This window comes from Apodemus sylvaticus, chromosome 6 (assembly GCF_947179515.1).
Source record: "Apodemus sylvaticus chromosome 6, mApoSyl1.1, whole genome shotgun sequence".
Taxonomy (NCBI): Eukaryota; Metazoa; Chordata; class Mammalia; order Rodentia; family Muridae; genus Apodemus; species Apodemus sylvaticus.
In genome coordinates this window covers 70,665,939-70,690,650 of record NC_067477.1, presented here as the reverse complement: position 1 = coordinate 70,690,650, position 24,712 = coordinate 70,665,939, and the positions used below count along the sequence as shown (strand labels likewise).

The 24,712-nt window shown below is 39.2% G+C and overlaps 1 protein-coding gene across 1 annotated transcript in view; it reads left to right on the top strand.

The window, feature by feature from the left end:
* Positions 1-24,712, top strand: part of Nubpl (NUBP iron-sulfur cluster assembly factor, mitochondrial) — a 221,917-nt gene that overhangs the window by 35,602 nt on the left and 161,603 nt on the right. The window contains exon 4 of the mRNA XM_052185869.1: positions 6,106-6,196. Within this exon, the coding sequence (XP_052041829.1) occupies positions 6,106-6,196 (91 nt within the window). The remainder of the gene's footprint in view (positions 1-6,105; positions 6,197-24,712) is intronic.

Genomic DNA, 24,712 nt, shown 5'->3' with positions numbered 1-24,712 from the left:
GAATGAGGTGCAGAATTTCAGGCCAGAGGAGTAGCAGCTGTGAAAATCCTTAGGCTGAAGTGTGCTGTAAGTGTTTAAGAAACTGTAGAGAGGGAGTCTGAGAGTAGTCAGTCATAAAAGATAATGGCATCTATATCTATATATCTGTATGTATATATATGTATGTATCTATATGTCTTTCCCCACTGAGCCATCTTGCCAGCCCATCAGAAGATAAAGGTAACCTCTTAGCTTTGTTTCTGCTCTAAAAAGGAAGTTTCAAGTTAAAAATGATCCTTTTTTGTTTTTGCTTTTTCAGCTTTCTTACAAGCAATGACTGGATCTTTGGTTGTGCTTTGCCCTGTCGGGCAAGCCTTGTCCTTCATAATGCCCTCGCTTCTTTCTTGATTGAACTTGGAGATTTAGATATCCCTTTGATAAGAAATAGGAAATTCTTCTCTGTACTTTGTTCTACCATTAGTTCTTCTGTCAGATTCTTACTTAATCTCAGCTAACAGAATCAGAAAACATTCTTTTTTTCTAGTGAGAGACTGAAATTCTTTTGAATGACAGCTTGATTCAAAGATAGGCAGAAAGACAAGAAAGAAGAGGCTTGGATCAATTCCAAATTGAATAATACCAATTACCAGTCTAATATTACTTTGATTATAATATGCATGGAATCATGGGAATCTTAGCTGGGTATGTCTGTGGAAAGGACAAATGTAAGGGAAGTCTGAAAGGAGTATTTATTTAGGAATAATTGGGTGGGTGTGCTCTAGGATGTTGTTTTGATGGGTTACATTAGTAGACAAGAAGGATGAAAGGAACGTGTCAGAACCTTTACAGTCTTCAGGATAAATTCTGCTGCAAGAACAAAGCAATATCAGGGCTGTTGTTGCTGCCTTTGAAATTCGACACACAAAAAAAGGATGCGTAAGCGCTCAAATTGTAGCTTTCATGCAGTAGTAATGAAACAGTATAATCACTCTGAATAATTTTGCTACCATTTACAGCTTTCACAGGTTGGTATATATTATAAAGGAACAATCCAAAAATCTAAATGGTACCATGAGGTTTGGTCTATCTTGTGTTACCTGCTACGTATTGAGACCTGCAGGCGAGTCAGAAAAAGAATACATTGTTAGATGACAGTATAGGTAGCTGAGTTTATGATGATGAAGATGACAATTACACTTTTCAGTAGTAATCTTGCAATTGTTTTTGATAATAGTGATTTAATTTGCTGTGCATTTATAAGGTACCTGTTGTGATTCTTTCAAGTCTTGCTAAAATTAAAATTAAGGAAAATCCTAATTGAAGTTTTCTTGACTAAGTATAGTTATTTTTGGTAAGAAAGCCGTGGAAAAATATTTGAGATTTAGCTGAACACTGCTGCATACAATTTATTTGTAACCTACCTTGTTCATCTATTTTTCTATAGTATAGAATCATCTTGGAATTTAAAATTAAAATTTAAATTTAAACTAAAGTCTAGATATTTAAAATATTTAAAATAGAAGCCTACCTAACAATTGTTCAGTTGTCAGCTTGACATACCTGGGAAACAGTGACCTTGAGTTGAGTAGCTCCCTCTACTGCTCAGCCTGTGGGTGTGCCAGCCTTGGGTAGGTGGGCCTGGGTGGGCTGAGCAAACTATGGAAGTAAGCTAGCCGCCAGTGCGCCATCGTGGTCCCTGCTGTAGTTTCTGCTCCTGGTTCTTCCATGAGTTCCTGCCATGACTTCTTTCAGTGATGAACTGTGGGTCTTCAAGTCTTTACCCATTATCAAGAAAACATCTCTTTTCAAAAGATGGAGACCAGTGCATAAAACCACAACTAATGAAAATACAGACTTGTGAATCCCGGTCTCAATGCTTATATCTACACAAAGTCCCATAGCTTAGGCCCAAGGAACACTGTGAAAGAAGGAGTACAAAATTGTAAGAGCCAGAGGATCAGTGAGTTTAATGTGAGATTGTGTCTCCTAGTAACATCAGAAGCTGTACTCATTAACTCTCACCAACATGACTGCCCAACTGTGAGCTGGACACAGGCAGCACCCATAAACTTGTCAAACTGGACAGGAGAAGCCATAAAGAAAAGCTCTATATGGAGAATCAGGCAACTAAGGAAAGCTGGGAACAGGAGAGGTGCACTTCTCAGAGAAGAACACAGCAGTTGGTTGTCCAGTGCCATGTGGTTAGCCCTGAAAACACACATCACAGAAAGGAGGGCTGTGTGCGAGCATTTGTAGGGAGAAAAAGGAAGAGAGAAATTATGTAATTATATTAAAATCTCAAAAAAAAGAAAGAAAAAAAAAGAAAAGAGCTGCTTACTTTTGACTCTATAAAAATAAGTTGGTACTTGGTTGATTAACTTGGTCATGAAAACTTTATTCTCTAGGTTGGATGTTGGAAACTTATAATCTGTGAGTCAAATCTTTGACATGTACATACATGCCCACATGTGTTTATGCATGTGTGTGAATGCATTTGTGTGAGTGTATGTAAAGTTTTATTGGAACACAGCTATGCTGAGTCACTTCCATGTTGTTTAGGCAGCTGTTGGTGTTCCAGTAGTAATATTGAGTAGCTGCTGTAGAGATTATATGATCCATGAAGATTAAAATATTTATGAAGTAACTTTTTGAGAAAAGGCATTACAATCTCAGAAAATAAAACAAATAAAAATTAGTTAATATCATTTTTAAAAAACATTTTAAAGATCTATTTTGAATTGAAATGGAATTGCATTACTTTCTGTCCTCTTTTTTTCCCTCTAGCCCTTCTCAGCCTCTGCCCCCCAAAACCTCCGTGTCTCCTTTCCCAGATGGGTAATATTGTTCTGTGATTATTATTGATATACACACACTTATGTGTGTGTATGTATATGTACAAATATGCATAAATGCAACTTGCTGAAAAACGTGGTCAGTGTTTAAATTTTTTGTAATCTGATTATGTTGAAATTCTGGTGGGAACTGATGTGGTTGGGCTTGTCTTTAATTCTGCTTTGTCATAAGGAAGAAAACATAAAACCACTGAAGACTGAACAGGGTCACTGCAAGTGTTGGCCTCTCTTCTCTCTTCCCATATTAGGGACAGTGCCAGAACACTGGTATGGCAAGTAGTAAGTGAGGATGTAAATTCTAAACCTTGGAATCATAGCCATTATAGTCATGTATGTAAAGTCTATTCTTATCACAGCAAATGTGAAGGCAAGTCTCCATTTGTTTATCGGACTGTGGTTTGTAAGGAAGTTTTAGTTTTCTTCTAGAAGATTGAGTTGAAGGAGCATTCCTACATTTTGGTTTTTTTGAGACAGGGTTTCTCTGTGTAGCCCTGGCAGTCCTGGAACTCATTCTGTAGACCAGGCTGGCCTCGAACTCAGAAATCTGCCTGCCTCTGCCTCCCAGAGTGCTGGGATTACAGGCGTGTGCCACCACCGCCCAGCTGCATTCCCACATTTTGAAGAAAACTTGAATATCTATTGATGAAGAAGTTGGTGTGCAGTTGGGACATGACATTTGGTTATTATCAAATCCAGATTCTGGCAGTTAGACAAAGCCAGCATCCCCTTTCCCTGTCCCCCAAGGGAGCTGTTTCTCTTATCACTGGCAGGGATAAATGGCTCTCTGTGGTACCTAGTAACATAGCTAAGCTCCCTCAGTGTCACAAGGATCTGTTGCACATGCCTCAGACCTTGCTGGTGCTCCGGTTCTTTTCATACAGTTTCTCACCCTAGACGTCTCCATCTCATCCCCCCTCCCACTCCATTGTCCTTACAAGCCTGTTACTTTGGCTATGTGCTCTTGTCCCTTTCTCAGTCATCTCTTTCTCTTCCTCTCTTGCTCTGCCTAACCCCTGTCATTTTCTTTCATGGGCAGGTCCCATCTGCTGGCCATGTTCAGTCGACTCCCTTCTCCATCTGCTCTGGACTCTTCCAGAAGCCTAGGGTGCTTCTCTCCTCATATCAATAATAGGAACCTTTCACGTATCCATACCTGTACAGTGGCCATGTCCTCACTTTATACAGTTATGTTTCATTTTACTAGAACATTAATTTTAAAAGGCAGAGTTATTTTACTTTAGAACATTTTGATTGAAACTTAGCACCTCACTCAAGTTATGTAAAATTACTGTTAATATAGATAAGAAAAGGAAAAATAACTTTAAATTTTAAAATTGAGGTTTATTATTTTATACTAGTTTTTTAAGCTCTTGAAGTTGTCACAGAAACTATCCTACAATGAGATAGTCTCATAGGAAGCTTAGCTATTTGTGTCAACAGTCCTGCTTGGAATGTTTTTATTCATAGTAAGTGAAAGTCTAAGTTTCCCTGTTTGTTAAATGTACAGATTTCCTCAGGAATATTCCCCTTTTATAGCTGCTACCTCAATTCATTAAACTAATTTTTATATGTAATCATCCTATTAAAACAAAATATCCTTTTTTTGCTTTCTTATTTATTTTAAATTAGTCTGGGATTTCAGACAGATATCGGTCTCCTCTCCTCACACCACAAGACCAAATCACGTAGGGATAATAAGTACTTTTCTTAGAATTGCAAATTGAGTCAGTATAAGATTAGGAACTTAAATGTTAAATTTACCTTGTTATGCATATTCACAGAACCAGATGAGAAGGGTTGAAAAGTAATTATGTGTCTGGAAACAGGTATCATGGAAGATTTAGGGTTGTTTCAGTTTCTTGAATTTCTGGTTATTGAGAGATTATGAGTGTTATCTTGCTAGGATTTGGGGATAGTGGGAAGAGAGCTGTGAGGCATAGTGAGGTACAGGCAGTATTGCCTGCTCATAGACGAGAAAAACCAACAGAGGTAGATTTGGAGGTAGAGGGAAAGTTTATTTATGAGCGGCACATTTTGTTTTTTGTTCCTCGATTAAGTTGCTAATTAATGAGTACCTGGCAGAGACCCATAGGGTGTTCTGCCCTTCCTAGCTGGGCAGCCATCAAAGAACACTGTAGTTAACTGCTTCTGATTCTTCCTGTGTACTTACATGTGTTTGTGCAAGGGTGGCTTCTATTATATGTGCCGGTAGCCTTGTGGCTTCCCCTCCCTTCTCCCTCTTGCCAGACATACAACAGAATTCCTTACTTTCTATAGAAGAGTCTTGTCTCTATTTGTTTTTCATTTTATAATTTAGGGTCTTCCAGAAGTTAGTGTTCCATCATCTTGGGATTTGTTGGGCGTTTATTAATGTTGGTATTCTGTCTGGACTCTACCCCCACAGTCTGGCAACAGCCAGGTAGGCCTGGCCCACTATAAAAGGGGATGCTTGGCCCCTCTCTTCGCTCTTACCCTTGCCTCTCTTACTCTTGTTTCCTGTTTGCTTCTCTCTTGCCCTCTTGGGCTCCTCTCTCTTCCCCTTCACTCCCATCCCCCTCCACGTGGTCATGGCCGGCCTCTACTTCTCTCTCCTTCTCTCTGCCTTTCTCTGCCTCTACTACCCTCTTAACTCCCTCCCCATGCCCTGAATAAACTCTTTTCTATACTATACTGTCTTGTGGCTGGTCCCTCAGGGGGAAGGTATGTCTCGGCATGGGCCCTCTGAGACACCCCCTTCCCCCACATCTTACCACACCCCCACAGTAATTTTACATAACTTGAGTGAGGTGCTAAGTTTCAATCAAAATGTTCTAAAGTAAAATAACTCTGCCTTTTAAAATTAATGTTCTAGTAAAATGAAACATAACTGTATAAAGTGAGGACATGGCCACTGTACAGGTATGGATACGTGAAAGGTTCCTATTATTGATATGAGGAGAGAAGCACCCTAGGCTTCCTATACCTCTTTATCTTTTTATAATCACAAAAATTAATCATTAATCTTTCCAATCTTGTTTGCATCAAATTTTTTAGTTCTCAGAAATTATACTTAGATCAAAAAGGTTTTGTTTTTCTTGAGACTATACAGGAGGCCTGAATGAGATCATTACCTAAATCTAATTTTAAAACTATCTAGGCAATTTATACTTCCTGTTGCTTAGGTTATGATTTTGGGATATTTTACATTTTCTTTTTAATAGGCTTATTACTGTGTAGTCCTTTTTGTCTGTAGAACCTGATGAATAATCTTCTGATGAATTTGGTTTTCTTGCAGTCCAAGGCGGTTGGCTTGTTAGATGTGGATGTGTATGGTCCTTCCATTCCAAAGATGATGAACCTGAGAGGAAATCCAGAATTATCACCAAGTAAGTACAGAAGAGATGAAGAGTACCTACTGTTCACTTTCCAGGCACTGTATGTGCTTGATATGTCAGGTGGAATAGCAGGTCAGGAATCATGCCATTGACCAACTCTGTGGAATCCATTGTATCTTGTGCCTTGGCCCCCTATAGTTCAGTAAAAGTATAGCCCCAGTAAGGTCACAATTGTTCTGAAAAATAAAATAAATGAAGTATTTGGCACGGTTCATGCCACTAGTATATGATAAAATATCAAGTATCCATTGTTTATATTAAGTATGTACACATATGAGAATGTTTCAATAGAAACATTTGTATTAAATGAGAATTTTATTTTGCAAACATATTTTTGTCAGATTTTTCTTAGAGCATTTATGAACTCCCCAAAACAATGGTTTGTTGCCCCATAGTTTTACCACCATTGATATAGGAAGAAGTAGCTTTCAAATAAATCTGTAGTGTTTTCACTATTCTTGTTATTACATGTTCTTAAGGCTACCAAATATAAAGTCTTAAGTATAGGAAATACAGTCATAAAAATGGTAAAAACTGGTTATTAAAAATGGTTTTATGTGAAAATGTTCTAAATAAAATTGATTTCTAGTGTGATAACATAAAACTGAATAATTGTATAATCCTGTTTTCTATGGGACTAGAATAAAATATACATACTGATCTATTTATTAGATTATTTAGCTTATAGTATGATTTTTTTTGTTGTAATTAAAATTTGATTAAACATTGTTTATTCAGTAAGGTGCTTATGTATGTTATTTACTTTCAGATATCAATAATACTAAAGTCTGGGCTATTCTTTATGAGTGGGTGACCCGAGGGTCTTATACTGCAAGCAACCCCTGATTCCTAATCTCATGAAAATACAAGGAAAAGGCTTCTCTTTGGTTGCAGCACAGTTTGCAAACATGTGCTGTGAACAACAGTGAGAGTGTTAACCTAGGAGGAGTGGGGACAACTTGAGTTTTCTTTTTGGGGATAGTGGGAGGAGAGCTGTGAGGCTCTGAGTGCCTGTGTCTTTAACTGACCCCATGATGCAGGTGTGAGGCAGGTGCCACTCTTCTTCCTCGGGCGGTCTGTTCAGGATCTGCTACTGTGAATGCTTGAGAGGAGCTTCAGTGTACTAGAAACCCTGGGAAGTTTGAAAAACAAAACAGCCCCAAACTTGTGCTGTGCCAGCAGGGTGATCTTGGTTCCCTAGGAAACAAACAGGATGACTTAGGTGTTCATTCCCAAGTGTGAATTCTTAGAGCCTCAACAGTATGTTAATTTTTGAGTCTTAGAAAAAGTTGCTACCATTATACTAACAGGGCTCACTTTGACATTTCTGCACTTTGTCATGTTAATTTGCCTAGTTTTCCCCCCACCCCACCCCCAGACGGGGTTTCTCTGTGTAGCCCTGGCTGTCCTGGAACTCACTCTGTAGACCAGACTGGCCTCGAACTCAGAAATCCTCCTGCCTCTGCCTTCCAAGTGCTGGGATTACAGGCGTGTGCCACCACCGCCCAGCTTTGTTGTTTTTTTGTTTTTTTGTAATTTGCCTTGTTATTCTGTTACAGTGATTATAACATACTTAAAATTATCTAAATAACAATACAGACAATATGAGACACTCATAGTGGTTTAGGCTTGGAAGAGATTCTGGTGAACTGACCTTCCTCTTCCTGGACTAACGGCCAGACTGCTTCAGTACTGCCTCTGTTCTTCATTGTTTAATCTGATGCACTAATGCAGTTTGTGTCAGTTTGCTCATTAAACACCCCATGGTAAAGGGGGCAGACTATGTAGCATTCCCATTCTCCTCAGATTTTTTTTCGTATTGAGAGAATTCCACAATTTGTGGAATTAGAGCATTATAGAGTTGATTGCCAAGAGAAATTTTATATTTGATCTAGAAAAGTGAATTCACTAATTGATGTAAAAACACAAAGTTTATAAAAGCTTTGGTTTTCTTTTTTTTTATTTTAATTGAAAGTAGATTCTTCTCTTATATAATACATATATTGACCACAGTTTCCCTACCTCTACTCCTCCCAACTCTCCCTCACCTCCCCTCTCTTCCAGTTCCAATCCCTCTTCCATTTCCTCTTCAAACAAGAGCAGACCTCCAAGAGATGATAGCAAAATAGAACAAAACAAGGTATAGTAAGACAAGGCAAGTAAGGGAACCCGGTAGGAGGAGGAGCCCCAAGAGCAGGCAAGAGAGTGAGACATGGACCTGCTCCTACTGTAGAAGTCCCTCACAAAAACAAACAAAACAAAACAAAACCAAGCTAACAGCCATAAAAATGCTCAGGGGACCTGGAGCAGACCCTGGTAGGCCTTGACCTTGCCATTGAGTCTCCATGTGCCTATATGTTCCCTGCTTAGTTGATTTGGTATCTGCCATGCTCTCCTGGTGTTTTCCATATCCTTCCTCTCTTCTGCAGGGTTCTCTGATCTCCAAGGGGAGGGATCTCATATTTAAACACTCTCTCTGCATAATGTCTGACATTTGCTACCATTTGCTGCCAGAGGAAGTCTTTGGTGACTGCTAGACAAGGCACTGCTCTATGAGTATAGTAGAGTATCAGTAGGAATCATTTTGTCTGTCTATCTTCTGTCTGTCTTCTGTCTGTCTGTCTGTCTGTCTGTCTATCTGTCCTGGGAGTTTTGTGTCAGGAGTCTTAGTTTTAACATTTTCTTTGACTGTTGTTTCTTCTATTGTAGCTTCAGTGCCTGCAATTCTTTCTTCCATTTCTTGTGCTCTGTTGGTAAACCTTGCCTCTGTAGCTCGGGTTCACATTCCTAAAATTTCTATCTCCAGAATTCCATCAGTTTGTGTTTACTTTATTATTTCTATTTTCATTTTCAAGTCTTGAATAGTTTCATTCATTTCTTCAACTGTTTTCTTTTTCTTGGCTTTCTTTAAGGGACATATTTATTTTATTTATGCTTATTTGTTTGTGTTTTCCTGGCTTTTTGAGGGATTTATTAATTTCCTTCTATTGTTTATGTTTTTCTGGATTTCTTTAGGGGATTTATCACTGAAATATCTCAGAGGTAAGGCAGTGTGATGTCTACTTAGCTTGTAGAAAGTATATTGAACAAGAACATCAGCAGGTTGACATTGTTTTGACAGCCAGTCCAAACAATGGCTAGTTGCTGAAGCTTGTATTTGTGCTTGAGTATAAAGCCTTGTTTTTTAAAAAGAACAAGGGCCAATTATTTTTCATTTCAATTTTTGAAGTAACATAGCACTCAAATTTCATATTATAGCCTAGCCTAAGCATAATCTTAAGTATAATAGAGTAGAAAGTTTTCAATTGAAGTGACAAATAAATATTAAATGGTAGTTGTACTCAAGAAGTGTGTGTGTGTGTGTGTGTGTGTGTGTGTATGCGTGCTTGTTTGCTTGTGGAGGATAAACACTGGCTGTCTTCCTTGATCACTCTCCAGCTTACATTTTGACACAGGTTTTCTCGCTGAATCTGGCTTTCACCATTTTAGCTGCACAGGCTAGGTTGTAAGCTACCAGGTTCCTTCCTCTCTAGCACCGTGGTTACAGATAACGTGCCATCATGCCTGGATTTTGCATGGATGCCAAGTATCTGTGCTCATGTCCTTCTATAGGAAGCACCTTAGCCACAGGCGCATCATCCCTGCCTTCTGTGTAATATTCGTTTTGTGATAAGCTTTCTAAAGTGCCATTTGTTGGTAGAAATGACTGCACTCTTTGATGTTTTGTAATACTAATTCATTACCAGAATATCTGTGGATTTATTGAGTTTAGTTTTATTGAGGAGAGTCTTTTAATGTACTGAGCTAATGAAGTAAGAAAAATTTAAAAGCTACAGCAAGAGGTTACTAAGATGCAAATGCCAGATGATTTTATTGAGGATATACAGTGCATATTAATGACTAAATAGAGAGAGCCACACTAGTCTTTTCTATTGTTGGGAGATACTAATTTTGGACCAGATATAGCTTTCTTCTGCTTTGTCTAGGAATGGATATATATGTGGCTTATGGGATTTTGGAAAATCATGAGAAAATAACTTTCTATAATAGCACTTAATGATTATGAGAAAGAGTTCTTTTTTCCTTCAGGTGATTTAACTGTGTAAAGGATGAGAATAAATTCTAGTTATTTCAGCGGAGGAAGAGATTTTAGGATGTTGGTAAAGCTGTTGATAGCTCTGTCCAAGTGTGACTCAGGTGGAGAACCTAGACCTTCTGACTGGGTTTATGTTGGTTATTGTCCTTTGGACCCTGGCCTTCACCTGATGACAAGGGTACACTCCAGAATTCTTTTAATTTCATCTTGCCTGCTCATCAAAGTCCTGTTCTTTTCTTTTGCACTTGGACTCTTTGCCAAGGTGACATTCAACATAAGCAGGGAAAAGAATCTTTAAAACATTTTGCTCATGCTTTAGACACTTAACTCTGAAATATTTCAGAGGTGAGGTAGATGGCCTTAGAAGAAGTTCCTTACTGTAGTTTATCAAGCCTAAAAACTACCCATGTTTCTACACGTTTCTCTGTGTGTGTGTGTGTGTGTGTGTGTGTGTGTGTGTGTGTGTGTGTGATAGTTTATTGGAGACACTGCCCTAACTACCTGTGTGGTGTGTGATGTGCTTTCCTTTGACATTCGGAAGCTAGGGATGGATAAGTAGTCAGTTACGTTTAAGCTGTTATTGCTCTGCTGCAGTCTTGGCTGGGTCTCAGTCATTGGGAAAGTACCTGTTTAAAATAGTGGTTCTTAACCTGTGGCTTGTGACCTCTGGTCACAATCAGATACCCTGCATATCAGATATTTACATCATGACTCATAATAGTGGCAAGATTACAGTTATGAAGTGGCATTGAAATAATTTTATGATTGGGTGTTTCCACAGCGTGAGGAAGTGTGTTAAAGTGCTGCGTCATTAGGAAGGTTGGGACCCACTGTGCTGAACTGTTGTATTTTAGCAGCTAGTGTTTGTTTTATTCCTTCTTTCATGGGTTGGCAGCAAATGGTGCTGATCAGGTTTACCTGTGTATATGGGAAACAGGCCATCTCTTTGTGTTTGTGATTAGCGCCAGCCACCAGAGAGAACTGGTGTCCTGCCATTGATGACTTTGCTCATTGCATCCAAATGAGCTTTAAAATGCACAGGTCACCATAATATGATATATATGTCATCTGGCCTATCTGTCAAGATTACGTATACTGTACATTTCACCTTCACTATCTATTCTCAGCCTAAAACGAAAGATTTTTTCTTTTACCTTTGACCTTTATAAATGTTTCTTGAAATATTAAAATTTTATATTTTTGCTATCTTTTTTTGGTGAGAAAGATTAGAACTTAAATGTTAGGTAGAAGAAAGATAAACATGTTAATTTATTAATAATCCTTTGTTTACATTACTTGTGATACCTCTGCTTTTAAAAATATGCTCCATTATGGCTAATCCATAGTTACCTTAATAGTTCACTGGACACCTTAAAAAATGTATAGTTTCATTGGTTAAGTAGGATGTAAATTCAGTTCTGAAGATATAAAATACAGTGAGTATTCATCCGTATATCAGGAGACCTATAGGAAAAGGCATGAGGGCATAAAACATGGAACGTTTTGATGGTCTGGGCTTCGTAAGTTTAATCCTTTTACAAAAGGAAAAAAGGAGAGAAATTATGTCTATACACAGAAAGAGAGAGAGAGAGGGAGAAGGAGAAAGAGGCAGGGAGGGACAGAGAGAAAGGGGAAGAGAGAGGGAGGGAACCCTCTCATTAGGATTGGATAGTTTTGCTCTGGCAGTATTACCAGGCATGGCAATGAGGTACTGGGCATAGCAGTACAAGGTTTCTTCAAAAGTATCTGTGGTAGTGGCTTCATAATTTTATTCTTTAAAGCATATCAGGGGGAAAACGAATAGTGACATTTCCCTGAGACTTAATTTAGCTATTAACGTCTGCTAATTTTCACTGTGGAAGCATCACTAAGCTACTAGTTGTTATAAATTGTAGCCTAAAATCTTACAAGGCCTTTTAGTCTCATGAACAGTGTCAGGATTCAAACATTGAACATTGTTATAATGTTGCCATGTGCCCTGACCAGTGCTGCTGATACTGTTCCCCTGCTTGGAAAACCTCCTCCTTCAGCCTTGCCCTGCCCTGCTTCCTACCACAGAACCTCTGTCCTGTCTCTGGACTCTGGATCTCTCTTTGTAGAAGGCCTGCTCCTGCCACCTCCACTGCCACCTCCGTTGCCACCTCCACTGCCACCCCCATGGCCACCTCCAATGCCACCCCCATGGCCACCTCCACTGCCACCCCCACGGCCACCTCCACTGCCACCCTATGGCCACCTCCACTGCTACCCCCATGGCACCTCCACTGCCACCCCCACGGCCACCTCCACTGCCACCCCCATGGCCACCTCCACTGCCACCCCCATGGCCACCTCCACTGCCACCTCCATTGCCACCTCCACTGCCACCCCCATGGCCACCTCCGCTACCACCCCCACGGCCACCTCCACAGCTTTCCTCTCCCAATCTTTCTCATCACCAGCTCCTTGTTCCAATTTTCTTCTTACATTGCTTCAAGGTGCTGACGTTTTTTGCTAGGCTTGTTCCTCTCATGCTTCATATACAACATGCATGTAGTCTTGGTGTATGTATTTCACAGTTACCCTTGCTATATTTTATATATGCTAGCCGAATAATTAGTCTTCTGCTATGCATGTTTTAGTTAAGTTGCAGTTTTTTTCCTTCTTGAATAATAAAGGTAATTTAAAGACTTTATCTTAGCAATTAATCTTTGTGATATATTTGACTGAGTGTCTTGGACTACTTTTTTGCCTTACTGTTTTTTAAACAGAATAAAATGAAGGAACAACAATGACAACACCAAAACTTGAAAAAAAACCAAAACAACAAATTCTATAGGATTAGTAATTTCCCTTTCAGCATTATGGTCTATGGAATGGATGTTTTCTAATTTCTAATAAAATATCTTCATTTGCTAGATCATATTAGTCTTGTCTTGGTTCTTAGCTTTGAGCTTACCTGGGTGTCTCCATCTTGGTAATGGTGTATCCCCACATGCTGGACTTCTGCGGAATAAAACACTCTTTGCTTTTGCACACTATCTGAGTCTGGGGTATGATTCTTCAGCCAATCATGGACCCTTACATTACGAGCACTATCCATAGCCCCTGTAAGAATTGTTTTTCTCATTGTTGCAGTTTAATAGAATCATGGTTTAGAGGAATGCAGTCCTCACAGTCAGGAAGAAAAGATGAAATAAAAGGCCTTTTCCTCTTGTCTTTTTTTTTTTTTTTTTTTTTTAAAGTGCAGGACCCCAGACTGTAAGTTAGTGTGGCCATATTTAGGCTGGGTCCTTCTTCCTCAATTAAACCTTCACAGACATACCCAAAGGTATGCCATATTAATCTCATAGGTCTGTTTGTCTTTCATTTTTTCACTGTATATGTATATGATGTATATGTATATGTATATGTATATATATATATATATATTTACACACACACACACACACACAAATAGATAAAATTTGAGACCGGGTGTGTCCTAGTTAGGGTTTTATTAATGTTAAGAGATACTTTGAGTAAAGGAAATCATTTGATTGGTGTCAGCTTGCAGATTCAGAGGTTTAGTCCATTATCATTATGTCAGGAAGCATGGCAGTGTGCAGGCAGACATGGTACTGGAAAAGCCAAGAGTTTTTCATCTTGATCCAAAGGAAGACTGTCTTCTGAAGGCAGCCAGTAGGAAGCTCTCTTCTGACTAGGCAGACCTTGAGCATAGGCACCTCAGAGTCCACCCTCACAGTGACATATATCCTCCACAAGGCCACACCTACTCAACATTGCCACACCCCCTAATAGTGTCACTTCTCATTGATTCAGCATATTCAAATGCTGAGTGCTGTCATGTCCAACAATGCCATTGGTGTATTTGTTGTTGTTGTTTGTTTGAGACAGATTCTCCCTCTGTAGTTTTTGGATGGGCTAGAAGTTGCTATGTAGACTAGGCTGGATTCAAACTGATCGAGATCAGCCTGACTCTGCCTCCAGAGTTCTTGGATTAAAGGAGTTCACTTGTCTCTTGTTTTAGGCACCATGGTGGCAACCAACTTTTCATAGGCTCTGAGCAACTGCACAGAGTAGGCTATACAATAGCTGTTGGTTCAAGTCTGTACATTGTGTATGTCTCTTCTTGTCTGCAGTGAGACCTCCTTCAATTGTGTACATTGTGTTTGTGTAGTGAGACCTCCTTCTCTAAACATCACAGTGCCTGGGACCTGAGGAGATGTGCAATTCTTCCCAAATGCTGGTGCTCTAAGAGATTCTAAGAGACTTTGGGATGATTCTCCAAATGTACTAAATCAAGACATCACAAAGTTTTATTTCAAGCAATTTTAAACCTCAAGGGAATGTTTGTATGATTTTAAGAAATAGCTTAAAAGCTGTCTTTTAGAAGTTACATGGAATAAAATGGCTGTTCTTTTCACTGTTTTTTCTTTTCAGTTGGTAACTTAATTTTTTAAATGCAAATTTGTTAATATTAAAGTCTAAAGCTGAATATTTAAGTTCTTTTTTTATTATATATTTTCTTTATTTACGTTTTAAATGCTATCCCCTTTCCATGTTTCCCCTCCAAAAAATCCCCTAACCCAATCTCCCACCCACTACTCACTAACCCACTCACTCCTGCTTCCCTGTTCTGGCATTCTCCTACATTGGGGCAATGAGCCTTCACAGGTTCAAGGGCCTCTCCTCTCACTGATGTCCAACCAGGCCATCTTCTGCTACCCATGTGGCTGGAGCTATGGGTCCCTCCATGTGTATACTTTGGTTGGTGGTTATATCCTTGGGAGCTTTTGGGGTACTGGTTGGTTCATATTGTTGTTCCTCCATTGGGGACCCTGTGCTCAGTTCAATGGTTGTCTGAGAAACTGCCTCTGTATTTGTCAGGCACTGACAGAGCCTCTTAGGAAAAAGCTATATCCGGAAAAAGCTGTCAGCAGGCACTTGTTGGTATCCACAATAGTGTCTGGGTTTGGTAATAGTATATGAGATGGATTCCCAGGTTAGGCAGTCTCTGGATAGCCTTTCTTTCAGTCTCTGGTCAACATTTTATCTCTGTATCTCCTCCCATGGGTATTTTGTTCCCCCTTCTAAGAAGGATTGAAGTATCCACACTTTGGTCTTTCTTCTTCTTGAGCTTCATATGGTCTGTGGATTATATCTTGCGTATTCTGAGCTCCTGGGCTAACATCCACTTATCAGTGAGTATGTGCCATGTGTGTTCTTTTGTGATTGGGTTACCTCACTTAGGATAATATTTTCTAGTTCCACCCATTTGCCTAAGAATTTCATGAAGTCATTGTTTTTAATAGCTGAATAGTACTCTATTGTGTAAATGTACCACATTTTCTGTATCTATTCCTATGTTGAGGGACATCTGTGTTCTTTCTAGCTTCTGGCTAGTTAAGTAAGGCTGCTATGAATATCGTGGAGCATGTGTTCTTATTACATGTTGGAGCATATTCTGGGTATATGCCCAGGAGTGGTATAGCTGGGTCCTCAGGTAGTACTATGCCCGATTTTCTGAGGAACCATCAAACTGATTTCCAGTGTAGGTTTACCAGCTTGCAATCCCACTAGCGATGGAGGAGTGTTTTTCCTTCTCTACATCCTCACCAGTATCTGCTGTCACCTGAGATTTTGATCTTAGCCATTCTGACTGATATGAGGTGGAATCTCAGGTTGTTTTGATTTGCATTTCCCTGATGATTAAGGATGTTGAACATTTCTTTAGGTGCTTCTCAGCCATTCAGTATTCCTCAATTGAGAATTCTTTGCTCAGCTCTGTACCCCATTTTTTAATGGGTTATTTGGTTCTCTGGAGTCTAACTTCTTGAGTTTTTTGTATATATTGGATATTAGCCCTCTATCAGATATAGGGTTGGTAAAGATCTATGCACAATCTGTTGGTTGCCATTTTGTTCTATTGACAGTGTCCTTTGCCTTACAGAAGCTTTGCAATTTAATGAGGTCCCATTTGTCAATTTTTGATCTTAGAGCATAAGTTATTAGTGTTCTGTTCAGGAAAATTTCCAATGTGCCCATGTGCTTCAAGGATTTTCCCCACTTTCCCTTCTATAAGTTTCAGTGTATCTGGTTTTATGTTGAGGTCCTTGATCCACTTAGACTTGAACTTTGTACAGAGAGATAAGAATGGATCAATTTGCATTCTTCTACATGTTGACTACCAGTTGAACCAGCTCCCTTTGTTGAAAATGCTGTCTTTTTTTCACTAGATAGTTTTAGCTCCTTTATCAAAGATCAGGTGACTGTAAGTGTGTGGGTTCATTTCTGGGTCTTCATTTCTATGCCACTGATCTACCTGCCTGTCACTGTACCAATACCATAAGGTTTTGTTGTTGTTGTTGTTGTTTTGTTTTTTTTAAATCATGATTGCTCTGTAGTACTGCTTGAGGTCAGGGATTGTGATTCCACCAGAAGTTTTTTTTATTGTTGAGAATAGTTTTTGCTATTTTGGGTTTTTTGTTATTCTAGATGAATTTTCAAATTGTTCTTTCTAGCTCTATGAAGAACTGAGTTGGAATTTTGATTGGGATTGCATTGAATTTGTAGATTGCTTTTGGCCAAGATGGCCATTTTTACTATATTAATCCTGTAATCCATGAGCATGGGAAATTTTTTCATCTTCTGATCTTTTTTGATTTCTTTCTTCAGAGACTTGAAGTTCTTGACATACAGACCTTTCACTTGATTAGTTAGAGTCACACCAACATATTTTATATTATTTGTGACTATTGTGAAAGGTGTTGTTTTTCTAATTTCGTTCTCAGCCTGTTTATCCTTTGAGTAGTGGAGGGCCACTATTTTGTTTGAGTTAATTTTATATCTGGCCACTTTGCTGAAGTTGTTTATCAGGTTTAAGAGTTCTCTGGTGGAAATTTGGGGGTCACTTGGGATATACAATATCATCTGCAAATAGTGATAGTTTTACTTCTTCCGTTTCAATTTGTATACCTTTGACCTTCTTTTAATGTCTAATTGCTCTGGCTAGGACTTTGAGTACTATATTCAATAGGTATGGAGAGAGTGGGCAGCCTTATTCAGTCCCTGATTTTAGTGGGATTGCTTTACGTTTTTCTCATTTAGTTTGCTGTTGGCTAATGGTTTGCTGTATATTGCTTTTACTATGTTTAGTTATGGGCCTTGAATTCTTGATCTTTCCAAGAGTTATCATAAAGGGCTGTTGGATTTTGTCAAATGGTTTCTCAGCATCTAATGAAGTGATCATGTGCTTTTTTTTTGGAGTTTGTTTATATAGTGGATTATCTTGATGGATTTCCTTATATTGAGCCATTACTATCTGATCATGATGGATGATCGTTTTGATGTGTTCTTGGATTTGGTTTGTGAGAATCTTATTGAGTATTTTTGCATCAATATTCATAAGGGAGATTGGTCTGAAGTTCTCTTTCTTTGTTTGGTCTTTCTGTGGCTTAGGCATCAGAGTAATTGTGGCTTCATAGAACAAATTGGGTAGTGTTCCTTTGGTTTCTATTTTGTGGGATCTTTTGGAGAGTATTGGTGTTAGGTCTTCTTTGAAGGTCTGATAGAACTCTGCACCAACCTTTTGGGTCCTGCCCTTTTCTTGGTTGGGAGACTATTAATAACTGCTTCTATTTCATTAGGGGTTATGACTGTTTAGATCATTTATCTGATCCGGATTTAACTTTTGTAGACCGCCAGTGGCCACATGCGAACTGGGTTACCTGGAAGAAAATTCTGAGGTTAACGGGAAGGGGGCGAAAGAGAAGTGAGTCAAGAGGACAGTTGCCCATAGAGACGACTTTACTATCAATAAGCCAATATTTATAATCTTAGGAAAAACCACCCTGCCCCCCAAATGGCCGAGAGTTCATGGATCTTCTCAGCGGGTTGTCTGCTTAGTTATGCAGTTTTCTGTTGGTCTCCGGGTGGAGCTGCGCTGGGGGGGGGGGGGGAAGGGTGGAGGCTGTAGGCCAGGAATGCAGCAGCTTGGCAGCTTGAATAAGCTGGAGATAATGCCTGAGGAAGGGTGGAGGTTGTAGTCCTGGAATGCAGCAGCTTGAATAGGCCGGAGGTAGCCCATCAGAAGAGTGGGAGTTGCCAGCCAGCTTAATGTTGTGGGGGAAGAGACAACTTTGGTACCTGATATCTGTCTAGGAAATTGTCCATTTCATCCAGATTTTCCAGTTTTATTAAGTATAAGCTATTGTAGTATGATCTAATGATTTTTTTGAATTTCTACATTTTTGTTGTTATGTCTCCCTTTTCATTTCTGATTTTCTTAATTTGGATAATGTCTCTGTGCCCCCTGTTTAGTCTAGCTAGGGGGCATCTATCTTGTTGATTTTCTCAAAGAATTAGCTCTTGGATAGTTCTTTTTGTTTATTCTTGGTTGATTTCAGCCCTGAGTTTGATTTTTTTTTCCCTGCCATCTATTCCTCTTGAGTGTATTTGCTTCTTTTTTGTTCTAGAGTTTTCAGATGTGCTGTCAAGCTGCTAGTGTATGCTCTCTCCAGTTTCTTTTTTGAGGCACTCAGAGATATGAGTTTTCTTCTTAGGACTGCTTTCATTATATCCCATATGTTTGGGTATGTTGTGGCTTCATTTCCATTAAATTCTAAAAAGTATTTAATTTCTTTCATTATTTCTTTCTTGACTAAGTTATCATTGAGTAGAGTGTTGTTCAGCTTCCACATGTATGTGGGCTTTCTATTGTTTTTGTTGTTCTTGAAGATCAGCCTTAATGCATGATGATCTGATAGGATTCATGGGATTATTTCAATCTGCCTGTATCTGTTGAGGCCTGTTTTGTGACTTATTATATGGTCAGTTTTGGAGAAGGTACCATGAGGTACTGAGAAGAAGGTATATTCTTTTGTTTTAGGATGAAATGTTCTATGGATATCTGTTAAATCCATTTGATCTATAACTTCTGTTAGTTTCACTGTGTCTCTGTTTAGTTTCTGTTTCTATGATCTGTCCATTGCTGAGAGTGGGGTGTTTAAATATCTTACTATTATTGTGTGAGGTGCAAGATGTACTTTGAGCTTTAGTAAAATTTCTTTTATGAATGTGGGTGCCATTGCTTTTGGAGCATAGATATTCAGAATTGAGAGTTCTTCTTGGTATATTTTTCCTTTGATGATTATGAAGTTGTCCTTCCTTATCTTTTTTGATAAGTTTAGGTTGGAAGTTGATTTTATTCGATATTAGAATGGCTATTCTAGCTTGTTTCGTGGGACCATTTGCTTAGAAAATTGTTTTCTAGCCTTTTACTTTGAGGTAGTGTCTTTCTTTGTTATTGAGGTGTGTTTCTTGTATGTAGCAAAATGTTGGGTCCTGTTTATGTATCCAGTCTGTTAGTCTATGTCTTTTTATTAAGGAATTGAGTTCATTGATGTTAAGAGATATTAAGGAATAGTGATACTTGCTTCTGTTATTTTTGATGTTGTTTTTATGTTTGTGTGGTTATCTTCTTTTGGGTTTGTTGAAAGAAGATTACATTCTTGCATTTTCTAGGGTGCAGTTTCCCTCTTTTTTGTTGGCTTTGTGGAAAGATAGTGCGTAAATTTGGTTTTGTCAAGGAATATTTTGATTTCTCCATCTATGGTCATTGAGAGTTTTACTGGGTATTATCGTTCGGGCTTGCATTTTTGTTCTCTGAAGATCTATATGATATCTGCCCAGGATTTTCTAGTTTTCATAGTTTATGGTAAGATGTTTGGTGTAATTCTGATAGGCCTGCCTTTATTTGTTACTTGACCTTTTTACTTGCTGCTTTTAATATTTTCTCCTTGTTTTGTGCATTTGGTGTTTTGATTATTATGTGCCAAGAGAAATTTCTTTTCTGGTCCAATATATTTTGGAGTTCTGTAGGCTTCTTGTATGTTTATGTTCATCTCTTTCTTTAGGTTAGGGAAGTTTTCTTCTATACTTTTGTTGAAGACATTTACTGGCCCTTTAAGGTAGGAATCTTCATTCCCTTCTATACCTATTATCCTTATGTTTGGTCTTCTTACTGTGTCTTGGATTTCCTGGATGTTTTGGGTCAGGAGTTTTTTGCAATTTGCATTTTCTTTGACTGTTGTGTCAATGTTTTCTATGGTATCTTCTGCACCTGAGAGTCCCTCTCTTGTATTCTGTTCCTATTGCTTGAATCTATGACTCCTGATCTCTTTTCTATGTTTTCTGTCTCCAGAGTTGACTCCCTTTGTGATTTCTTTGTTTTTTTTTTTGTGTGTTTTTAGATCCTGAATGGTTTTGTTCCATTCCTTTACCTGTTCTGCTTTCCTGTAATTCTTTAAGGGATGTTTGTGTTCCTCTTTAAGGGCTTCTACCTCTTTACCTGTGTTCTCTTGTATTTATTTAAGGGAGTTATTTATGTCCTTCTTGAAGTCCTCTATTATCATCATGAGATGTGATTTTAAATCAGAGTCTTGCTTTTCTCATGTGTTGGGGTATCCAGGACTTGCTGTAGTGGGAGAACTGGGTTCTGATGATGCCAAGTAGCCTTGGTTTCTATTGCTTATGTTCTTGCCCTCGCCTTTAGCTGTCTGGTTATTTCTGGTATTAGCTGTTCTCACTGTCTCTGACTATGGGTTGTCCCACCTGCAAACCTGTGTGTCAGCACTCCTGGGAGATCAGTTCTCTCTGGGAGTAATTTGGTTATGAAGAGCAGTGGTTCAGGGTCAGCTCTTGGGTGCAGACAGAAACCACAAGGAGCCTGTCCTTTGCTGTACTATGTTCCCATGTCCTAATGGCTCTGGGATGCTCCCTCTTGGGCCAGGAATTTGAAGAGAAGTGGTGGTCTCCTCTTTGCTTGCAGGTATTTAGGCACTCTTAGAAAACGAGCTGTTTCCTGGCGTCATTTGTGTATATTGTGCTGTAGCACAGGATCAGCACTGGGTGCAAAGGGAAACTGGAAGGCTCCTGTCCCAGGCTGCTCCTTGATTCCTCTGTCTTGATGGTTCTGGGCAGGTTTCTCTGAGCAGAAGTGGCAGATACAGGTTTTCTAAAAAAATTATTTACTTAAATTTTTTTAAAAATTTTTTTATAGGCAACAAATAGTGTCAGTTGTTCTTTGAAATAATTGTTTCATTTTGTATGATGAATACCCAGCTCTCAAAGTCTTTGTTGTCTGTCTTCCTTTTAGGTAAAGATGATGCCCATTAAAAATGGCTATAGTTCAATGTGTAGCTCAAACCACTGTGCTAGGGTTTTCTGGGGGGAAAATCATTGTAATTCATAGGTGGTCTATTATATTTCTTCAGTGTCACAAAAAATGTAAAAAGACCTGTTCTCCAGGGTTGATATTTATTAAATTGAATTAGTTTGTACTAAATAATTTATCAGTGTGTCTATTTTTCCCTGTGAGTACCTGGCAGTGACTAACACAGTGACTATAGGCTGTGTTTTCACTGCCACGACCCAAAGACTGCCATCTGTGTTTGCCATGGTTTGTATTATCAGTGAAAAAGAAAGCTGGTCAAGGTCTGAGTACTGTGGCTTTCCTCTGTGTGAATCTTAGTATACCTATGAAAGCAGTCATGCTGGCTTGTGTGATGTTAAAAGGTTCTTGGAGATCTCTAGAGAATAAGTGACTATTCTTGGAAAACTGATGGTGCAGCCAAAAGTCAGAGGTCTCTCTGTGGTTTAGTAATGGTTTACAGTCCTGTGGAATAAGTTTCTGTTTTTTTTTTCCCCACTGAATCCCATGGAGGTGGGTGCTTTATGAGCAGAACAGTTCTATCTAGAGTGGAAGCATTAAGACACACTGTGGAAGTTCTCTAGGAGTCCCACTGGGTCTCCTCTCCTTCTTACTTACTAGTGCTGTTGGTTTGTCAGCAATTGAAATCCTCTAACTACATTTTCAAAGCTATTATAGCTGAATGCAACGGTAATGAAGCTGTTATGTCATGTTGGGATAAAGATGGGAATTGTCCCCAAGCTGCTTGCTGTTGGTTAATACACTCAGATGTGACAGTGTAATAAACTGCATGCTAGCACTTCTGTGCTTTAAGTAATATGTAAGAAGTCAGAGGAGGGAAGGACTGAGGGTTGGCGAGGTAAGAACCACTCCATGAAGATCATAGCCTCAAGCAGGACTTTCAAAGAATGAGGAAATGGGCCCGTGATTTTTAACTGCTCTGGCAGGTTCCTGTGGCAGCAAGATCTTGGACTTCAGAATTAGACTGATCGAGTCCCCAGTTGTGACGATACATTTAAAGAGCATCTGTGAACTGAGAGCCAATTTGCTTCTTTCTGTGAATTCTCTCATCTTTTACTCCTATTGGTTAATTCTGTTCCCTACTCCCAGAGTCTGAATTTCTTATCCCCAAGATGTCCAACAGTTAACTACTGTGAGATACTTACTTTATACATTGCAGTTTCACCTATGCATATTCAATGAAAGCAATCTTGCAGTCCTGGAATTTTGATTACTATATTTATTTCTCTGTTTTGCTATTTAGCTGCTTTTACCCATGCTAAAAAATGTAGACTGATTCTCAGCATTACTTACAAAGAGATCATCTTCTTTTTTTGCCATCTATATTTTTATTAGATATATTCTTTATTTACATTTTAAGTGTTGTCCCCGTTCCTGGTTACGCCCTACCCCTCAAATCCCCTAACCCCTCCACTCCCCCTGTTTACCAATCTACCCACTCCTGCTTCCCTGCCCTGGCATTCCCCTGTACTGGGGCATCTAGCCTTCTCAGGACCAAAGGCCTTTCCTCCCTTAGATGTCCAACAAGGCTCTGCTGCATATGCATCTAGAGCAATGGGTCCTTCATGTGTACTCTTTGGTTGGTGGTTTAGTCCCTGGGAGTTCTGGCAGTACTGGGTGGTTCAAATTGTTGTTCCTTCTATGGCTCTGCAAACCCCTTCAGCTCCTTGGGTCCTTTCTCTAGGTCTTCCATTGGGGACCCAGTGCTTAGTTCAATGGTTGGCTGAGAGTGTCCCTGTCTGTATATGTCATGCACTGGCAGAGCCTCCCAGGTGATAGCTATATCAGGCTCCTGTCAGCAAACACTTGTTGGCATCCGCAATAGTGTCTGGGTTTTGTAACTGTATATGGGATGGATACCTAAGAGGGGGAGTCTCTGGATGGTCTTTCCCTCAGCCTCTGCTCCACATTTTGTCTCTGTATCTCCTACAGTGGGTATTTTGTTCCCCTTTCTAAGAAGGACCAGAGTATCCATAATTTGGTCTTCCTTCTTCTTGAGCTCCATTTGGTCTATGAATTCTATCTTGGGTATGTCAAGCTTCTGGGCTAATGTCTACTTATCAGTGAGTGCATACCATATGTGTTCTTTTGTGATTGGGTTACCTCACTCAGGATGATATTTTCTAGTTCCATCCATTTGCTTAAGAATTTCATGAAGTCACTGTTTTTAATAGCTGAGCTGTACTCCATTATATAAATGTACCACATTTTCTGTATCATTCCTCTTTGAGGGACATCTGGGTTCTTTCCAGCTTCTGGTTATTATAAATAAAGCTTCTAAGAACATAGTAGAGCATGTGTGCTTATTACATGCTGGAGACTCCTCTGGGTATATGCCCAGGAGTGGTATAGCAAGGTCCTCAGGTAGTATTATTCCCAATTTTCTGAGGAACCGCCAAACTGATTTCCAGAGTGGTTGTACCAGCTTGCAATCTCATTAGCCGTGGAGGAGTGTTCCTCTTTCTCTACATCCTCTCCAGCACCTGCTGTCTCCTGAGTTTTTGATCTTAGTCATTCTGACTGGTGTGAAATAAAATTTTAGGGTTGTTTTGATTTGTATTTCCCTGATGATTAAGGACGTTGAACATTTCTTTAGGTGCTTCTCAGCCATTTGGTATCCCTCAGGTCAAAACTCTTTGTTTAGCTCTGTATCCCAATTTTTTAATAGGGTTATTTGGTTCTCTGAAGTCTAACTCTTGAGTTCTCTGTATATATTGGACATTAGCCCTCTGTCATATGTAGGGCTGGTAAAGATCTTTTTTCAATTTGTTGGTTTCTGTTTTGTCCTGTTGACAGTGTCCTTTGCCTTACAGAATCTTTGTAATTTTATGAGGTCCCATTTGTCAATTCTTGATCTTAGAGCATAAGCTATTAGTGTTCTGTTCAGGAACTTTTCCCCTGTGCCCATGTGCTCAAGGCTTTTTCCTACTTTCTTTTCTGTTAGTTTCAATGTATCTGATTTTTATGTGGCGGTCCTTGATCCACTTGGACTTGAGCTTTGTACGAGGAGATAAGAATGGATTGATTTCGGGGACAGGAGTCTTCTGGCCGCCATTTGTACCAGTGAGCCAGGCGGCTCCACAGCCTTCAGTGCACGACCTGCACTGAAGGGAAGAGAGTGATCTCCCAGCAGAGCTTTTTTTTTTTTTTTTTTTTTTTCATCATTACTGTTATCATTTATTTGTTTGTTTATTCTGTT